General features: G+C 33.9%; 2 protein-coding genes across 4 annotated transcripts; one reads left to right on the forward strand and one right to left on the reverse strand.

The window, feature by feature from the left end:
- Positions 1–1,742: 1,742 nt before the first annotated feature.
- LOC112005018 (oxygen-evolving enhancer protein 2, chloroplastic) lies at positions 1,743–4,205 on the reverse strand. Its single transcript, XM_024037264.2, has 4 exons — positions 3,955–4,205; positions 2,792–3,024; positions 2,422–2,472; positions 1,743–2,192 (listed from the first exon to the last, which is right to left on the reverse strand). Exons 1-4 carry the CDS (start codon positions 4,193–4,195, stop codon positions 1,932–1,934), a joined length of 786 nt encoding a protein of 261 aa, XP_023893032.1. The 5' UTR covers positions 4,196–4,205; the 3' UTR covers positions 1,743–1,931.
- Positions 4,206–9,158: 4,953 nt separating this feature from the next.
- Positions 9,159–19,130, forward strand: LOC112005021 (reticulon-like protein B8). 3 transcript variants are annotated; one of them, XM_065775485.1, is made up of 6 exons: positions 9,159–9,517; positions 16,207–16,395; positions 16,474–16,654; positions 16,753–16,900; positions 17,509–17,578; positions 18,800–19,130. In XM_065775485.1, the coding sequence occupies exons 2-6, from the start codon at positions 16,212–16,214 to the stop codon at positions 18,967–18,969; spliced, it is 753 nt and encodes a 250-aa protein (XP_065631557.1). In that variant the 5' UTR covers positions 9,159–9,517; positions 16,207–16,211; the 3' UTR covers positions 18,970–19,130. The 3 variants fall into 3 exon arrangements, with proteins under 3 accessions (XP_065631557.1, XP_065631550.1, XP_065631562.1); XM_065775478.1 differs by having other exon boundaries at positions 9,160–9,517; positions 16,202–16,395; XM_065775490.1 differs by having other exon boundaries at positions 9,164–9,517; positions 16,202–16,395; positions 16,759–16,900.
- The last annotated feature ends 695 nt before the right edge of the window (positions 19,131–19,825 follow it).

The raw sequence follows: 19,825 nt of genomic DNA on the forward strand, positions 1-19,825 counted from the left end.
GTTTGGAGAGCCAAGTTTTGATCCTAATATATTAGTCAAAACAAACCCCACACACATACACAAAAAGGTGTTAATTTGTATATTTTTGTTCAAAGGACTCCTCTAAACAAAGAGTCTACTTCCATGGAGAGGGAGAGAGATAAAATCCACTATACTAACTATCGGAAGAGCATTTAATGCACTGAGTAAATTTGTATCCAACAATCACGAATCCCTTCAACGCTGTGACCATTTTAAGTAGCACTAAATGTTCATCCTCCAGTTAAGGAAAAGGGCATTAATGAGATCAGTGGTCATGAGCTACACCTATATGAAGGCAGCCAATCCCATTTGCAAGGTATGTTAGAAATATTGAAATTACATCTGCATTCTACTCAACTTATTCTAGTTCTAAAAAGTTTTTTGACTTAATCATTGGAGACTCTAGGCCGGGTGCCTTCAGAACAGTTTTGTTTTGTGATTTTTTTTTTTTTTTTGGCAGACCTTTGAAAGTTTGAAGACCTTCCAATGCTCAATGGTTGGACGAGTAGCCCACTAAAGATTTTTGCATCATCAGGTATCCTGTCAATCCAATAAGAACTATCAAATTACTCTATTCTAGGAGTATTTTCCTCTATTAAGAGAGAATTTTCTTCTAAAAGTCTTCTCTTCTCCTAGGAGAACCCTTCTTCTCATATGGGAGGACCCTTGGGTTAAGGCCACTAAACCTTAATTGTACGATCTATATGGAAGCATTCAAATCTTATTTCCTTCGGGAAGAAGAAATAGTAATTGCTTCTTTGGTAATGAATACAAAGAAAATCACAAAAAAAAGCAATTAAGTGAAATTTCCTTACATATCAAGAAATTCCAAATAAGTAATCAAGTCCAAATAGAAATTTGAGTTACTTTTCAACAGCATGGTCAAGAGAGCTATTTAGTTTTGCACTGACTTATAGTGTACTGAATGTATGGCTTCTAACTCATTATGCCATTGACTTGCAAATCGATCAGACTATCATGCTACTTAGGATGGGATTAGCCCAGATGAAGTTCATGATTTCGTGTTTGAATCTTCACTTTTTTGATATGGGTGGCTTGCTGGGGTTGCTTACATTCTGGTTTACCTTGGCGAGATGTCACAAAAATAAATAAAGTAATAGGAATGGGATTTGCATGTGAGAACATATATGGAAAGAGAGTTAGCTACATCCATAGTAGATTTTATCTTCTAGTCATCTATAATGTCCTCAGAGTGCTTATGAAGTTGGAATCATACAAAAGAACTTAGATCAAACACTAGAAGGCTATTGAATTTTACACTTCTAGTTTGGGAGAGCTTATTTTTATTGGTTAATTGAGTTTTAAATAAGGTGGACAAATGCACATCTGCGGCTAAAGAAAAGGTTGAAGCCTTAAAACGTTGTACATTAACCAAATAAGCTGTTTTAAATCAGATAAGGCAAAGTAATAAGGCCGGATGAGCAGTTTCTGAGATGAAGAAGGATATTCAAGTGCTAAAACATAGCATGAAGTGTGTTATTTAAGACTGTAATTCCCAGGATTTTAAACAAGCATTCATTATATGTCTACCACCACAACAACGTTCTTAAAAAATTTATTTGAAGGCATTCCTAGATCAAATTGTAACATTGCTAAGAAAAAAAACTTCTGTAAATAAAACTTTAAACAAAATGGTTTATGGCTTGAAAGTAAAATGGCATAACCATTAGACAGAGAGAGATAGAGGGAATGGGAGAGGGTTTAAAACTCGTTAAAGAGGGTTCATATCTGCAGCCAAATATTCAAATATATATCCACAATTAAGTTTCCTCCAACCAACTCACTCAAATAACCAGCTCTGATAACTCTGGAAAAAGGGCTAGACAACTCAAAACAAAATAACATCATAATCTTAAGGTGATTTACATATACAAACCCTCATTTAATTCTTAGGCAACACTGAAAGAACTAGCAGTGCTCTCCACAAACCTTCTTGCTCCCTTAAACCACCGTTTGTCTCCAGCTTGTGCCTTGCAAATGTAAAGCTTACCATCTTTAACAGTTGCTGTAATTAGTTGGTGCTTGCCACCTTCATCCCCATCAGCAGTCCTTGTCAACACTGACAAGAAGTAGTACGGAATTCCATTAATCACTGGAGTTGAAACCTCCAATACGTTTGCTGTTGCTACAGCATCATTGTCAAAACCACCCTGACCAATCCAAGTTCACATTTCATTAGATTACATCCATGTAACCACCCTGGAGTTAGAAGGCTTTAAAGGCAAAAACCTTACTAGCTCGGGGAAGATCTGTAAAAATAACTTTAAGAAAAACTAAAACAATGATTATTAAAAGCATGCAAAAATGCCCTTGCTATAGTTGTGATTATTATCACTCATTAGTTTAAAAAACATGTAATATTCTTTGTCATGATAGTACCTCAGAAGAAGTTTTGCCAAAGTAGGCTTGTTTCCCAAGCAAAAAGTCCACCTACAAACGGCCAGATCAAAGCTTATTTGTTAGATAACATTTTCTGCCAACATCTTGAAAAGATTCATACATATGTTATTTGTGTGATGTTACCTTAAGCATTTGGATGAACTTATTTTCATCAATTTATTATGTAAAAGTAAACATTGTATGTTCCTCTTTAAGATGATAAAAAGCTCAACCAAATGGACCTTAGTAGAAGCTTACATTTCAAGAAATAAGGAGAAAACCTATACTAGAGAAAATACCCAAAACAAAAAATTCTGATGCCTCTTGATCGAAAACTGAAATTAAAAACAAGTCAAAGAAATATATTTACCTTGGAGAGGAACTCCTCGGGGGAACCATAATCGGTGATAGATTTCTTATCAGTTGAGTTGATTATGACACTAACATTGCTGTTGGAATCGAAGTTGTCCTCATATCTAAGAACCTGTCCTGGGAATTCCCTTTCTTTGCTTGGGTTCCACTTTGAGGGGATGGATAATTTGAATCCTTCTCCATTGTATGGCAAGAAATCTGTGTTGGTCTTTGGCTTGCCAAATACATTGGCTGCAATTAACCACAAAATTAATATGTAGAACACTGTTTGATTTCTAGATGAATGCATTTTCATTCTTATAAACTGGAATTTTACAAACTAAAGTATCAGGGTCATGTTACATGAATAGCTACTGTGCCATATCATGGGGCATGCATTTCTGTTGAATTTGATATGGCCTTATTGTCATCATTTGGTAGATTCAGATCAAATTCTATGCTCTCAGTAAACTAAACTAGGCTTCTCTTTACCGATTTCACTTCCTTAGTAAGCTTAGACTAGGTTCTAACTAAAGGAATTGTCTCTGAAAAAATATCTAACTTGTCAACTTGTTAGAGCCACGAATAATGTTTAGATTAAGTGTGGCAAACAGTAATTTGAACACCAATTTGGATGTCATTCCCTAATTGAAATTAGTATGCTTAGTCTTCAACAACCTTTGACTACATAGATTCGATCCCCAAAGTGAAGCAACTCGTTATTAAACACGAATTACGGTAATTGATGGAAAGAAAAGCCATATATTATGTCAGGAGGTCCTGTTAACATATTTACATTGTTAATTGTGGTGTTAATCCTCACAAATCTTAGAACCTAAATCCCAACATGATTGTACATTAAATCAAGATCAGCAAACTTATCAAATAATAATTAACAGGAAAAAAAAAATATATATATATATATATATCTGACTCTAAAGTTAAACAATATAATCTGATATAGAACATTTTCATGTGCTGACCCTATTGGCCAATTCATAAGCTAATGACATCTATCTTATAACAACCAAACAATCACACACACACATAGTAAAAAGAAAACTTAGTAAAAGCTTTGTTTATGCTTTTTGGTTAACAAAGTGGTCAACTGTGAGTATTGAACAATCACTTTTATTACATGCAGCACATGTCAGAAAGCATAGATTGGAGAAAGCAAAGTACCAGCTTCACCGTAGGCTGCATCCGCAGGTGAAACCTTGGAGCCAATGGCTGCAGCACCAATGAGCACTTGGAGAGCCAACCGGCGAGAGACAGCACTCATATCATCTTCATGAACTGACTGCTTCTGTGCCTTGCAGACTACCTGAGTGGGCTTCATGTTTGGCACTTGGCGCTGTGATGATGAGGCTCTAGTGGGAGTGGTGAGTGCATGGTGGTGCAAGAAACATGAAGTGGAGGCCATTTTTTTTTTTCTAGATGAATGCATTTTCATTCTTATAAACTGGAATTTTACAAACTAAAGTATCAGGGTCATGTTACATGAATAGCTACTGTGCCATATCATGGGGCATGCATTTCTGTTGAATTTGATATGGCCTTATTGTCATCATTTGGTAGATTCAGATCAAATTCTATGCTCTCAGTAAACTAAACTAGGCTTCTCTTTACCGATTTCACTTCCTTAGTAAGCTTAGACTAGGTTCTAACTAAAGGAATTGTCTCTGAAAAAATATCTAACTTGTCAACTTGTTAGAGCCGCGAATAATGTTTAGATTAAGTGTGGCAAACAGTAATTTGAACACCAATTTGGATGTCATTCCCTAATTGAAATTAGTATGCTTAGTCTTCAACAACCTTTGACTACATAGATTCGATCCCCAAAGTGAAGCAACTCGTTATTAAACACGAATTACGGTAATTGATGGAAAGAAAAGCCATATATTATGTCAGGAGGTCCTGTTAACATATTTACATTGTTAATTGTGGTGTTAATCCTCACAAATCTTAGAACCTAAATCCCAACATGATTGTACATTAAATCAAGATCAGCAAACTTATCAAATAATAATTAACAGGAAAAAAAAAATATATATATATATATATATCTGACTCTAAAGTTAAACAATATAATCTGATATAGAACATTTTCATGTGCTGACCCTATTGGCCAATTCATAAGCTAATGACATCTATCTTATAACAACCAAACAATCACACACACACATAGTAAAAAGAAAACTTAGTAAAAGCTTTGTTTATGCTTTTTGGTTAACAAAGTGGTCAACTGTGAGTATTGAACAATCACTTTTATTACATGCAGCACATGTCAGAAAGCATAGATTGGAGAAAGCAAAGTACCAGCTTCACCGTAGGCTGCATCCGCAGGTGAAACCTTGGAGCCAATGGCTGCAGCACCAATGAGCACTTGGAGAGCCAACCGGCGAGAGACAGCACTCATATCATCTTCATGAACTGACTGCTTCTGTGCCTTGCAGACTACCTGAGTGGGCTTCATGTTTGGCACTTGGCGCTGTGATGATGAGGCTCTAGTGGGAGTGGTGAGTGCATGGTGGTGCAAGAAACATGAAGTGGAGGCCATTTTTTTTTAACTCACTTCCACTTAATCTTACAAAACTCCTGAATTATTTTAGAGGTTGTGTGGTATGGAGAGTGAGATAGCTGGGAAATGGTTTTTTGATGTTAATTTTGTGATATGTGAAGGAAAATGGTTGGGTTTGGATATTGGATGTGAGAGAAGTGGATAATGGGAAGATTAGATTTTTGATGTGGGATAAGGTTGTGGAGGCTTTGATTGGTGACACGTGGCTCCATGTTACTCCCATTTCAAGTGCCATGTCAGCTCTTTATGGATGTACATAATTATAGACCTTTTGTCATTGCACTACAAGCACATCAGTACATGTTCCAATTTTGTGGCTGCAGCTACTAGCCTGCTTGTTTTGGCTGTTGATGATGGAGAGGGATTTCTCAGTTATGAAGAATGGAAAGTCACTATGAATCTGAAAACGCCTTATTATCAAAACTTAGTTCATTGGATGTGTCACACACACACATATATATTTGGACCAGTGTAATAATCATTTCAATGTACTCTTTTTAAAAAATCTATTTTTAAAGGATTTCATAATTGAGTTGTTGGAATTACCAAATAAAATTTGCTATCCAATAATGATTTCATTAATTCCAATTTTGAAGTATATTACTGAAATTTCAACTTTTCACGGGAATATCAATCAATCAATATTATTTTCTAAAGCTTATCACTCTTCAAATTTATTCCTATTGCTATTCATGTTTATGTTATTTTTGAATACGTAAGAGAGGACTATTTGTAGGGAATATACACAAAATTCTTAGACCTGTTAGATGCAAAATAGAGAAGAAAAAAAGTGCTAAAGAAAACAATCACACAAAATAATATTTACGTAGTTCGGTAATTTGCTTACGTCCATGAAGTTGCAATCAAGGAAAAGGATATCGTACCGTACCAACTGGTATGGCCGGTATGTGCATCGGTACCAAAACTCCATTGCTTTGTATTGGTTTAAATACCGGCCGTACCGGCCAATTTCGAGCGTTTCGGCCAATACTGGCCGATATAAAATAAATAAATAAAAAGCCTTTTTTTTTTTTTTTTAAGTTTTGTAATTTTTGAATTTTTGTAAAGGCAAAATGGTAACTTATTTGTATTAATCTTTATTTTTTTTTAGAAAACTTATTTGTATTAACTTATTTTTATCATTTGTTTTTTTAGTATGCAATGAACAATTAAGCTTTTTGTTTTTTATATTGTGTTTTTTCTTTTCTTTTTTTCTTTTTTTTTCTTTCTTTTAGTTGATGCTAAAGTCTAAAATCATGAATAATTTGTTTAGAATTGAGATAATGTTTTATGACAAACTTTTATTTTTATTATATATATAAATATAAAAAATAGTAGTAAACCCGAAATGGTATACCGGTACCAAAATATATTGTTGCACTAGTCAAATCGGTATAGTTTCCGGTATGAGATTGACTCTCTTGGTTGCAATGCTTTCACTCTTCACAGAGAAAAAAAAAATATATAATATACAGTAGTACTGTTTTCTCTCTCAAAACAACACCAAACCCTAATTTCCAAAACAACAATTTTTCTATTATGTACATAAAATTCACAATGGGCTACAAGTGGGCCAAAATGGACTAAGTCTGAGAAAAAATCCCATTAAAAACCATAGCACTTTTATATTGGGTCGTGCGGGTCATAATTCGGATCAAACACAACTAGACTTCACAAAACCTAATACTATTTAATAGTCACTTTGGGGACATCTGAGTGGTGGATTCAATGGACTTGAAGCGATGAAGGACACATTTTAAATTCAAAAATCTCAAATTTCATCCACCATAGTATTGGTCCATGGCTTAGTTTCATTTTGTAAGCCTTGAAGTGCACCAATAACTTCTAGTCATTCTTTAGGTTGGTATCAAGTTCTGGGCTAGTCTTTCAAGCAAATAAAAAGGGTCTCTATCCCTTTGTTTTTGACATGTGTCCACCATTTACGAAGGACTCCAACATATTACAACCATGGTAGGTACACCTCCAAACTATTGGTATCTCAATAGTTTAACTAACACTCAAACCTAATAGCTATGCTTGCTATTAGAGCAACAACACACATACTCAACAAGGCCGACCCTATACATTTTGGAGCCTTAGGCAAGAATTAAAATGGGCTCTTCTCTAATTCCACTTAAAATACCTACAAAATAGGGTACTTTTCTAGTACTCCATGTCTTCAAAACAAACTTATCCAAATTATTTTTTTTTTAAAGGAAAATTATGACACTAGACTAAAAAAAAAAAAGTATATTAGAGTAATTAATATTACTTTTTACTATAATAGATAAATTATATAGATTAATGAGTATATTGTTTTATATATTTAAAATAGTGTTTTAAAATATTCAAAATAAGTGGTTAGTTTTTTTTTTTTTTTTTTAAGAGAACAAATTTGGTTATTCAGCAAATAAAACTATCTTTCTAGAACCTTCCCTTCAAATCATTTTTCCCATTCCCAAGCTCCCACCCATGTGGCCACCTATGCTCCTCAACTTTCCCATTGCATTTGTTCTCTCATATATTTATTTATTACTTCTTTACAGTTTAGAAAGTTTACAATGCTTCTTTTATCTCAGTTCTTCAGACTCTCAACTTTGTCTTTGTCTTCTTTCTTCTCAATTCTTCTTTCTTTAGAGGTTAAGGATGATATTTTTGGGATAATTGATTTTGTTTAGACCAAAGAATTTTTTGGGGTACCAATATTTACAAGGATGTTCCAGATTTTTTATTCTTTGATCACAAGGATGTATCAGATTTTTTGGAGTTTCATTTGAAACTAAATTTTTTTTTTCTACTACCCCTTCTTTTTCAAAAATTTTGGGCCTCCTTCCACTTGAGGGCCTTAGGCAATGGACTAATTGGCCTAGTGAAAGGGCCGATGACCTTGATACTCAACAATCTAGAAACCTCCAATGGTAGCCTAAGATGGAAAGAGTGAAAGTCTTATCAATTGCCATGAAAGGCATGGGCTTGATGGTAGAACTGAAAAATATGCTCCTGTTTATATTTAAAAAAAAAAAAAAAACCCTCTAGTTTTCTTAATATACAAAATGTTAGTCACCTAGGTTATCAGCACATTTAACAGGATTAACCGAGTCCAATAACATAAGCTTGTCACCAAGTGAGATATTTTAAAGTAATTGGATATACGTGGAGTCACTAGGATGTACCTGGCTTGTGTTGGTTGAAACTCCTCTTATGGGTATATATAGACCCGGTTTGGATAGCATTACTTTTCACTCAAAGTAAAGTTACGTTTTCAGTTTTTTTTTTTTAGCAGCCGGACTTATTGACCCTTAGGAGACAAAAAACACTGTGCGTGCACTGTTTATGCACTGTTCACGCAATATTTAATATTAAAAGTGGGTCCCACAATACTATTTACACATTTAAAAATTATTTTGCTACAATGTTTTCAGTAACAATAAATTTTTAGCAATTTTTAGCAACAATAAGTGCTATCCAAACGGATCCTATAATGAAAACCCTATCCAAACATGGGTGGTAGCCATCAGCCCATCACCAACATATACTGTACTGTGATTGGGGCCATATGGAGTCGATCGAGCTTAGGCAGGGTAGGCCCAATTTGTAACACACACTAATATTCCCAAGTTTCCCAACTGGATTAGATTAATCTCAACCACCATTCCATGGCATGGGTCAAAAGAAAAGCAGCATTGCCTAAAAATTGATTGACTCATTTTGATTAAATACTTTGACAGCTGACTTGACTGCTCCCAAAGTCCAATTATAGAGCCGTCGTTCTTTTTATCACGTTTTCCACTAATTGGGTAAAGGCCAGCTCAGGTCTCATTTTTCTCATACAAACAGCAGAAACAACCGACAGGCTCAAAAATCCTCTCTACTTTTTGGTACCCCAGAAAGTAAAAACTCTCAAAAAGCATCAAAGCCAAAACAAATACCAGAAGTAAACAAATTCATGAGTGGTTTGCCACTTGTACTGTATTTGTGGACCAATCATATTTATCATATAACTTTCACTTTTCAGTTCCCCCACGCATTTCTTGCCTACTCGTCTATTATGTTTTCCATGCTACACAAAATCCACACCGCCTAGTAAAACCCCATATACCCATTCCTCTCTGTTTGCTTGCTTTATCTTTTTCTCTGTTCTGATCTCCTTGGAATACCCATCTGGTTTGTACTCTCACCATCTTCTTCTTTCATTTTCCTTCTTTTTATTTTTTTATTTTTTTTTGGTTGTTGTTGTTGCTTTCTGGGTCTCTTATTTTATGTAAATTCATAGGTTAAAGTGTACAGAAATTGGATGCTTTGTTTTGTACCAGTGGGGTCATGGATTGATTGATTGGGTTTTTTTGAGGTGTATTGGTTGTATCACTGTAGATTCTAGTTTGTTTGTGGTCATTGAAATTTAAGATTGATTCTTGTTATCCTGGGGTTCAGCTAAGGACTATGTTGAAGTTTCTTTTTTGGGTCTTCTTTGATGTTTCAGTTTGGTTTATAATTTTGTAGGCTTAATATGTTATTTTTTATTTGTTTATTAGTTCAATATTAATGCTTTTGCATGTTTTATGGTATTTAAATTTTTTTTCTTTTTTTAAATAGTCGAGAATTTTTTTTTTAGGATAAAGTTTAGTTACAAAATCAATTGTAATCTTAAGTTACAAACTTAGTCAATATTTTTTTATTATAGGTGATTTTTGACATGACAAATCTACTATTGAATTGCATTTTCTTCTTATATCTTTTATGTTTGTAAAATTTCAAGAAAATTAAAGATTAATAGCTATGTCATCAATAAATTTTTAAATTACAAATTTTTGTAATTTAAAATTATGCATAAAATATAAGATTATAGATTATATAGTAAATGATATCCGATTGACACAAAAATTGACATGCGCATTAAGAGTGTAAAGAACATGTAATTCAACGGTTAGATTTTCAAAATATGCAGTAATATTTATTTTATTGAGTGAGTTTATAACCTAACAATTTTGTGGCTAAACTTTATCTTTTTTTTTTTTAATCTCTACCCGTTGTCCTATGGTTCTTTGACTTACACTTCCCAAGATTTGTTTATTGGATATGAAATGTCAAATGTGACTGCTGTGGTCTTACAACAGAGTGGTTTTGAAATTTGAAGTATGAGAATTTGACTGGCCTTGCAATGCTGAAGTGGTTTTGGCAAATTTTTGGAAGTCCTCTTGTTAGCATTGTTCAGTTTACTTCTCACTTATGGTTTTGAATCCTTTGTTATAGTATTCTGATAGTGCAGGTAATAAGATTCTTATGAGGAGTTGTACACAAAACCAATTTTCTCTTCAGAGGAGGAAAAAAAATCTATGAGGGTGAAGTTTTAACTTCTGTTCAAGCTGTGATTGTTTATGAATATGTGGTGTGGATACTAGTGTGCTTTCTTGGTTTAGCTCTTGCTCCAGAGTGGTTATCATTGTAGTCAATTGGATTTCCAAATTGGTGAATTCTCATTGTGGTTCTGAGTTAGTGTGTAGATGGTAATTCCATTAGCATTGTATAAATGGCCAGGGATCATATCTCAACTTCATCTGTCCCCTGACACAGTGACACCCCCCCCCCCCCCCTGCATATGCGTGCATGGGGGTGGGTGATATGTAAAGGATTATGCCTCCAACTGACAAAGACAAAAAGTCATTTGATTTCAATCTTCTTTGTTTTGCATTAATATGAATTATATGCCATCACTCTATGGCTCTTGTAGGTTTTCTTCTTCTCTTGTCTTGGTTAGGTTATGAATTGTTTTTTCCCCTTTTATTTCTACCCTACTTTCTGGTGTTGTTCAGTTAGTAATTAATAAATTAGTGTGAATGCTGTATTTAAAGAGGTTCTGACTTTCAATGATAGAATTCTTGTTATGCAAACTCCCTAACTTGCAAGATGTATTTCCTTCAAATTTCTGCAGACGTCCTCATCTAGTTAACTTTAAATAGGACCTGGTTAACTATGAGTTACTTTATGAGATCTTTTCCTGTGATGCTTATTCTGTGCTTGTTTTGGTATAACAAGTTTCAGTGACAAAGGCCCTTGTAGCTTCTTGATTTTCTTGGTAACTTGGTCATTTGTATATCCATGTGTCGTCATGTTCTTTATAAATGGGTAGATTGGAGGATTTTGCAAAATAGGAGTCTTTATTTATGGCTGTTGAATCGGTGAATTTATTCAAACCTGAGGAAAGTACAAAGGTACTACAAAGGAACAAGTAGCCATGCTGTGACAGCAAAGAGCAGGTATTATCCAGAAACTAGAACCATTCTGTATATAGCTCAGATGACTACAACAAATTTTGAAAGATCTCAAATTAATTTGTAAAAATTGTCAAAGTAATTAGGGATAGCAATAGGGCAGGGTGGTTGGATCATGGGTGTCCCATCCCTCCCTGTCCCTCATTTGGAGCAGGGTTTTCCTTATGGGGGGAGCAGGGAAGGTTGGGGCATGGCGGGGTGGAGGGCATTTTGCCATCTCTAATGAGGTTACTTCAGCACTAATGAGATAGAGATGGAAGAGAAAAGGGAGGAACATTGATGTAAGTGTTGAGAAATAATTTAAATACACACACACACACACTTAGGATGAGACGGGGCTAGGAAAACTTGCGCAGGGTGAAACATTTTTTCCATCCCTAAAAGTAATCCCCAGTTGATATTTTTCGAGCTTGAACTGATTTTTTCATACAGTTGGAAGAGAAAAGTGCCTGAATTGTGGACATATTGCTTGAATGAAACCTCCTTCACTTCTGCAAACCCCACCATGATCTCTTGCATTTCTTTTTTTTCCACATATGGTATATATGGGCTGACCAAGCTTATTTCAACAAATCTGATGAAATTAAGGCTCCATATCCCAGGTTCCAACCCGACTGATTACTAAACCCAGCTCTAGATTTCTTCCATACTCTGTTAGAGAGACCAATCATATAATATGTGCTCTCTACTCTGCAATACTTTCTGCAAAAAATGTGGTTCACTTTCATTGAAGCCCCATTGAATGACTACCTATCTTTTGTTCATGACCTGTTTCCTATCATAAGCTGTCAACAATGCTTTTCATTGGAATAACTTTAGAGAGGCACATAAACCTTAGGGTGGCATCCCTGATAACATTTGTAAGCATAGTCCTCTTGAACAATAGTGACCTCTGTTAGCTTTAACTGAATTTCCTCCTCTTCAATAGTGATCTCTGTTGGCTTTAATTAAATTTGTTCCATTTTAATTGATGTTGCTGCATACCATCTTCATGATCCAGCAACTAACGCAATTGGTACCACAAGGTGACTAGCTTCGTGTATTACAACTTCCTTTATTTTAAAAGGAGGGGACAACTGGTTCATTTCTTGGTATGAATGTAAGATACTATATATATATATATATATTTTGGCTCTTCATATCCTTCCCTAGTATTAGGGTTGTATAAGCTCTTGCAAGAGCTTTGAGCCCAGAAATCATCCTCCATCCCTGAGATCGCATGTGTCTTGTTAGAGCAGCATTATTCCAACCTTCTAGTCTTTGAAAGCCTTATTCTTATTTTTATGTAAGTAAAGACCAATTAATCATACCACCAGATACTTTTTCATCTTCACAAGATAGAGGTTTGCTCATTTGTTAATGGTACGGCAGCTGAATAGATAAGTGATTACATACCTTTTTCTGTTTCTACTTGGTTTAGTAATAGTCATTTTGTTGTGTCAATGTAATTCTTCAATTACTACACTAGTTGCTTTAGTGAAGAGCAAAGACCCAATTGGTGTAGAAAGAACCTATTGATAATATATATAGCAACCTTTACAAGACAAGTAAAATGCATTTGCAGGGTGTGCTAGAATGCATATCACCAGACACATTGTCTGACTCAGAGGATGAAGATGTCAGACGTCAGAATATAGCTGAAAATCATGTCCGAAACTCCTGGTCGATTGTGAGCCCAACTCATTAAATCTGATATCTGTAAAGGCCTGTGTGACTGATTCAAATAAATTAAAAAGCTATAGGGACACAAATAATTATTTTTATAAGATCTGACATTGTAAATAAAGCCCTAGCTTGCTTAACATTAATAACCACCACCAAAAAGCAACGAAGCACCCAAACTCCAAAAATATCTAATCAGTCTTATAATGTCTGTAATATGCCAATATTGGTCAGGTACCTTTTATTTAGACTATCAGCATGCCTTATGTTTGGACGAGACTGAATATTCATCATCTTGTCCTGGTTTATTTGGCATATCTTTGAAAATATTAAGAAAAAGTTGAACTTTGCTCAAAAACAACAGTACAAGAAACAGTCAAACCAATTAAGAGCTCCTACCCTCATTCATTTTCCCAATCTACAAATAATCAAAACACACCAAGTAATCAAAGTATCTAAATTATACAGCATTAATCTGCTCTTAAATTGACAATGGTTGCTTCCTTAGTGGAGCCATTTGAAACAAAATTTTAATATATAAAGAGTTGCTATGCCACACATCATAAAAAACTTAACTCTTTAATATTTTAATATCGGGGCAGACACCTGGATTGACAATCTACAACTTCAATTATTAATGGTCTCTAGACCCCCACACAGGCCTTTACAGATATCNTCTAGTTTCTTGGACTTATAACAATAATGACAAAAATAAAAAATTATTATATTGTCAATTAATATCTTATTCATAGTATAAAAAATAAATGTGTAAGTATCAAAGTAAAGTGTAAGTGTATACTGCGTAGTCCAAATTTTGTATGAGAAAGAGAAAAAAAAATTATAAATATGTTATTTTATTAGGCTAAATTAAGTAACCTAATGATTTTGTGGTAAAAACAAGTCTAACAACTTGTTAGATTCAAATAAAAATACAAATTTTTACAAATAATTTAATTTTAAAGCATTTGTCTATGTAAGGTACGATACGTACGTTTTTACGATACGATATAATTCATACGATACGTACAATATATCGTACGATTCATGAGCACTTACAAAACGCCAATACGATACATAACTTTTTACACACGATACGATCGTATCTTATAATACTGACAACTATGTCAATACTTTCTTCACACAATACCCAATTAGTCAATGTTTTATATATCACTCTATCTTCTTCTTCTTTTTTCTTCTTTTTTCTTTTTTTATTATTATTATTATTTTTTTATCTAAGATATAAATTACTCTAACATAATCTAAGTGTATACGTGTATGAAACTTCCTCTTGGAAACTAAAACCCTGACCCTTAACCCCCCCCCCCCCTACAAGAACTTATACTAGTAGAACGATCATCATGCTAAAGGTGTGTGGCAGTAGGTATATCACTATATCTTAAGCCTTTATAAACCCAAAAGTACTAACAAATTGATTGACCAAGCCATATACACCGTGCGTAACCTATAGTATTCACAACCCCTTATATTTAGCTCTTTTACGAGTGTTGTAACCATCTACTAACAAGCACTAGCTCAAATGGCACTTCCTCCCCCAAAATAATGGGGAGGGTGTAAGATTGTGTATTCAAAACGCATTAAGTACATTTGTAACTTACCAATAATAACAAAAATAGAAAAGAAAAAACAAGGTAACTGTCATTGAAGAGGTGACTGCCATTATTAAATGTCACCTTGATTTAGGATATTCAAAACTCTGCCACAAAGATGGAAAGCTTTAAATTCCTATAGAGGCAATGCTTAAAACTCATAATTAAACAAACTAAATATCTACCCGAAATTCTTCTCAAAAAAAAAAAAAATCTACCCAAAATCACAAGTATAGTTTTTTAATACTGATTCAAATAAATTAAAAAGCTATAGGGACACAAATAATAGAATGCCAAGAAGAATTTTTTTTTTTTTTTAAAATTATCAAAATAAAAAGAACAAGAAAAGATAGTAAATGTTAATGATGATGAAGAAAATTTTAATAAAAAAAAAAGTTTGCAAAATGATAAACATGATGATAACATTGACTTAAATGGGGTTGATTAGGCAATATAATGAAAATAAATTATTATTTTTGTGTCATTTGTAATATATTATCACTTTTGAATTTAAGCAATTTGAATGTGTATGTTATAAACACAATCTAGTTTGATTTATTTAGTTAGCTTGTTAAATATTACTGCATAAGTGATGAATAAATTAATCATTAGTTGAATATATTTAAAATTTATAATGAATATACCATTTATATATGTATATTTATAATTTTTTATAAATTTTATCAAGTGTTTGTGTATCTTACGATGCATGATACTGAAAATCAAAAATCAATTCAGGATACGATTCATGTTTTGACAACTATGAGTATTGATTAAATGAATATTATAGATCATGACACTGAAGGATCTAGTATAGGAGCATAGGATTGGTATTTTTGAAATTTGTTATTGTATCAACAAGATTGCTATCTTAGATGGCTAGGAACTGTTTAGTTCTTGTCTGGGTATCAAATTCCTACTTTTCCATATTGAGGGATCTAGTACTGAGTCTAAAATTTGTCCTAATTTAATTCTTGTTTAAATTAGATAATTACATGCAGATTAAATTCTATGATCGCAGAGAGTCCATAGATTCTTGTACTAGATATTTAACATGAGCATCAGGTTAAAGATTTGTCATGTGCCTTATTACTTAAGAGGCAAAAAAGACCCATTTGGCCTGTCATTGCCTTCATTTAAATCAGAACTAATTTTGTTATGTTCTTACATATCAATGCTGTAAACCACAACCAAATCTTTAACATATGCCTCATGTGCATTTGTATGTCTGAAACATTCCAAGTGGATTTGAGCTTACAGAGAAATCAAGTTCATTTCTTGACGATAATCTTTGTTGATTCTTGAAGCATAGGAACAATGCCTGAGAAATCAACAACTGAGAATCTTTTGGACAACATTGTAGAAACACTTGCTGATAGTGTTTCAAAGAAGAAATCTGTGTCTTTTTTTGGGGAAGAGAAATCAAACCAAGTCACTAATCAGTTGAATAGGCTGTTTGGACGCCAGAAGCCTGTCCACAATCTTTTGGGGGGAGGAAAATGTAGGATCATTCTGTTTCTATTCCTGTAATCTCTATAATTTTCATTGTCACTAAATTTTCTTTTTCTGAATGGTGTAGCTGCTGACGTGTTGTTATGGAGGAACAAGAAGATCTCAGCTAGTGTTTTAACTGGTGCAACAGCTATCTGGGTGCTATTTGAATGGCTCAATTACCATTTTCTAACCCTTATATTCTTTGCTCTGGTTCTTGGTATGCTTGCTCAGTTTATCTGGACAAATGCTTCAGGCTTATTCAACAGGTGATCTTAAATTAAAATGCTTGCTTTTGTGCTTTTCGGTCAGTGAGTTCATGTAAAGTGGAGCTGAGTTTTAGTTTTTGATGACATGTTACACTAAGTGGCAGGTCACAGTCTAAAGTCCCCCGTCTTGTTCTGCCTAAAGAGATATTTGTCAACATTGCCGTTGAAATACGTGCAGTGGTTAATCAAGCTCTGGGTTTTCTTCAGGATGTTGCATGTGGAGGAAACGTTAAGCAATTTCTTTTGGTATGTTTGAACTAATGATAAATCAGAAAAAGTAGCAATCATTTGGACCCTGATTCCCCTTGAGTATTTCAAAATTACAATGGTCTTGATCTGTGAAAATGATAATCTGGATACTAACCAGGACTGTAGATATTATTATGGCCCTTGTTTCTGCAAGTACTTGATCAAGGTTATGTTGGTAATTCAATGGTGGAAGAAGACAAGTCAAGTTTGATTGTCTGCTTTATTGCTTCTATGAAATTTCATCCATATGAATCGATCTTATATTGTTTAATTATTTGCATGTGTGTGTGTGTACATGTTCTTTTATTTACCCTTGACAATCCTAAATTTATTTTATCATCCTAGCACAGACTGATGATGCTGGTGAATATGATTATTTGAACATGCATTTGAAAAGATTTAATTCAAATAATAATTTTTGCTTAATATAAAAATTGACTTAAAAGTTTGTGACGAATCTGAAGAATATGAAGAACTAGCCGCAGTTGATTCCATAGTATTAGGAGACAAGATTTGTGATTGAATTTTAACCCAACAACTTGGCCTGTTATACATATATATTTTTAGTTTGGAAGATGGCATTAACTGTCAAGAAATCCTCACAGGTTGTAGTAAGCTTGTGGGCTGCTGCTGTGGTAGGGAGCTGGTGCAATTTTTTGACTGTATTTTATGTTGGTGAGTGATCCTTTATTAGAATGCTGTACTTCTGATGCATAGTTTAGTATTTTACTTGCTGCTTGTAAAATTCTCAATATTTTGGATCTAGGATCAAAAAGGGGAAAAAAAGAAAGAAAGATAGTATAAAAAAATTGAAGTAAATTCAATCAAGCCAAGCTTTATGGAAGTATGCTAATCTTTCTCTTCAGAATTTTGGAAAAACTTTGTGCAATATGTTATAACATAAAGCACCATATGTCCATCTCTCCTTATCCAATATGGCCCCAGCATTAATTAGAAATCCATTATTGCAAGACGCAGCATAGGTTAAGAATTAAATCAAATATAGTTCTCCAATGGACTTGGAAAAAATTAATTAGCCTTAAGTTTCTGGGTTTTTGATTAAAAATGGAAAATGAAATGGCACTAACCACTAATGTTGGGACTGTGGGCAGTAACCAACATCTAATAAGAATATATTTGTCATTTTATTGGAATAATTGGGTTTTGAAGATGGTCTTTGATGAAGCATGTGTATTTATGATGTGAAGTTGTGAACCACAGAATGGCAATGCTCTTTATTGTTGTAAGTAAAGTAGATGTGATGAATGGCTCATGTGTACTGACTGGTTCACAGGAGGATTTTATTCATTTGTCTGAAATTGAAGCCAGCAATGATTCTTGTTTGTTTAAGCTTATAAGCTGGCTTTAATAAGCTGTATACCTCTTTAAAAGCTTCATTTTTACAAGACACTGTTTTTTTTACCAAGATTATTTTTAATTAAGCCTAATGAGCAAATGAATTTGTTCTATCCCAAACAGACACAATCGAATGTTATAGGACGGATGAGACTTATATCTGATATATCTACCTATTCCTCAAAGTAGCATTTCAAAAATGAAACTGGGCTATACTTTCCTGCATTTTAAAGAGGTCTAGAATGGGAGATCAATAAGGACCAATAAGTAAATTATTATATGATCATTCGATGTACATTCAGCCAAAAAGATTTGAGGCAAACCATTATCTTTCCTTTTGGCAAAATGTTAAGAGTTTATCATTGAAGATTACTCCCCCCTATTTGTGTCAAAAGCATATAGGAACTTGAAAATCATTTGGATGATCTTTATTTCTCTATTCTTAGCGTTGCTTGGTTGCTTGTATATATGTGAACTAAACTTAATGCAGCAGGTGTTTTATGCAACAGTTCATCATTGACAATCTTTTAATTTCTATAGGTTTTGTTGCTGCCCACACATTGCCAGTCTTATACGAGAGGTACGAAGATGAAGTTGACAGCTTTGTATATTCAGTCCAGGAACAGATTCAGCATAACTATCAGAAGCTGGATGCTGGTCTCCTGAGCAAGATTCCTAAAGGAAAGCTCAAGGGGAAGAAATTTGAGTAAAATAATGTAGTAAAATAACTAAGATCTTAAGAAGTTCCTTGTCCATCTCATCTATTAATGATGATTGAATTTCATATTTATGGTTATTGTAGTGGAGAATGTCTATAATCAGACTACAAAAAACAGAAGTTACATTTTAAGGAATGGTCTTTGTTTACCAATACCAGTTCACTTTAATCTTTTGCTTCCTTGGGCATGTAATTGGAAAAAAAAAATGTATGAACAAGATGAGGCAGTCTTATTCATCTATTAATGATGATTGAATTTCATATTTATGGTTATTGTAGTGGAGAATGTCTATAATCAGACTACAAAAAACAGAAGTTACATTTTAAGGAATGGTCTTTGTTTACCAATACCAGTTCACTTTAATCTTTTGCTTCCTTGGGCATGTAATTGGAAAAAAAAAATGTATGAACAAGATGAGGCAGTCTTATTCGTAGTAATTGTGCAAGAAAGTCCATAAGAATTGATATCTGAAATCCACATGATCAAGAAATCAAAGAAAGAAGTGGAAGGGTAAACTATCACATAGACTAGTCCAATCATATAACACTCTTAAAAAGTAGAAGTTTAATTGCAAAGCTCATTTGCTCCGCCAACCTCAAATTTCCTACTATGTTCCTGCCAGATGGACTCCATAACATAAGGCACGGTCTTGATCATAATCCATCATACACCATAGAGAACGCAAGAGACCACAACTCTCGAGCCACTGGACAATGCCAAAGATGATCGACCTAGATTTCTTACACATATATTCCTAGCCTGTTATGACAATAATGTCGGATGAAATTGCTATAATTTGCCACAAGCTGCTGTCAACCCAAGAATTTAACCTTTGTAGGAACCCTGG

The sequence above is a fragment of the Quercus suber genome, unplaced genomic scaffold, assembly GCF_002906115.3.
Source record: "Quercus suber isolate HL8 unplaced genomic scaffold, Cork oak 2.0 scaffold_8, whole genome shotgun sequence".
In the NCBI taxonomy this organism is placed as follows: Eukaryota; Viridiplantae; Streptophyta; class Magnoliopsida; order Fagales; family Fagaceae; genus Quercus; species Quercus suber.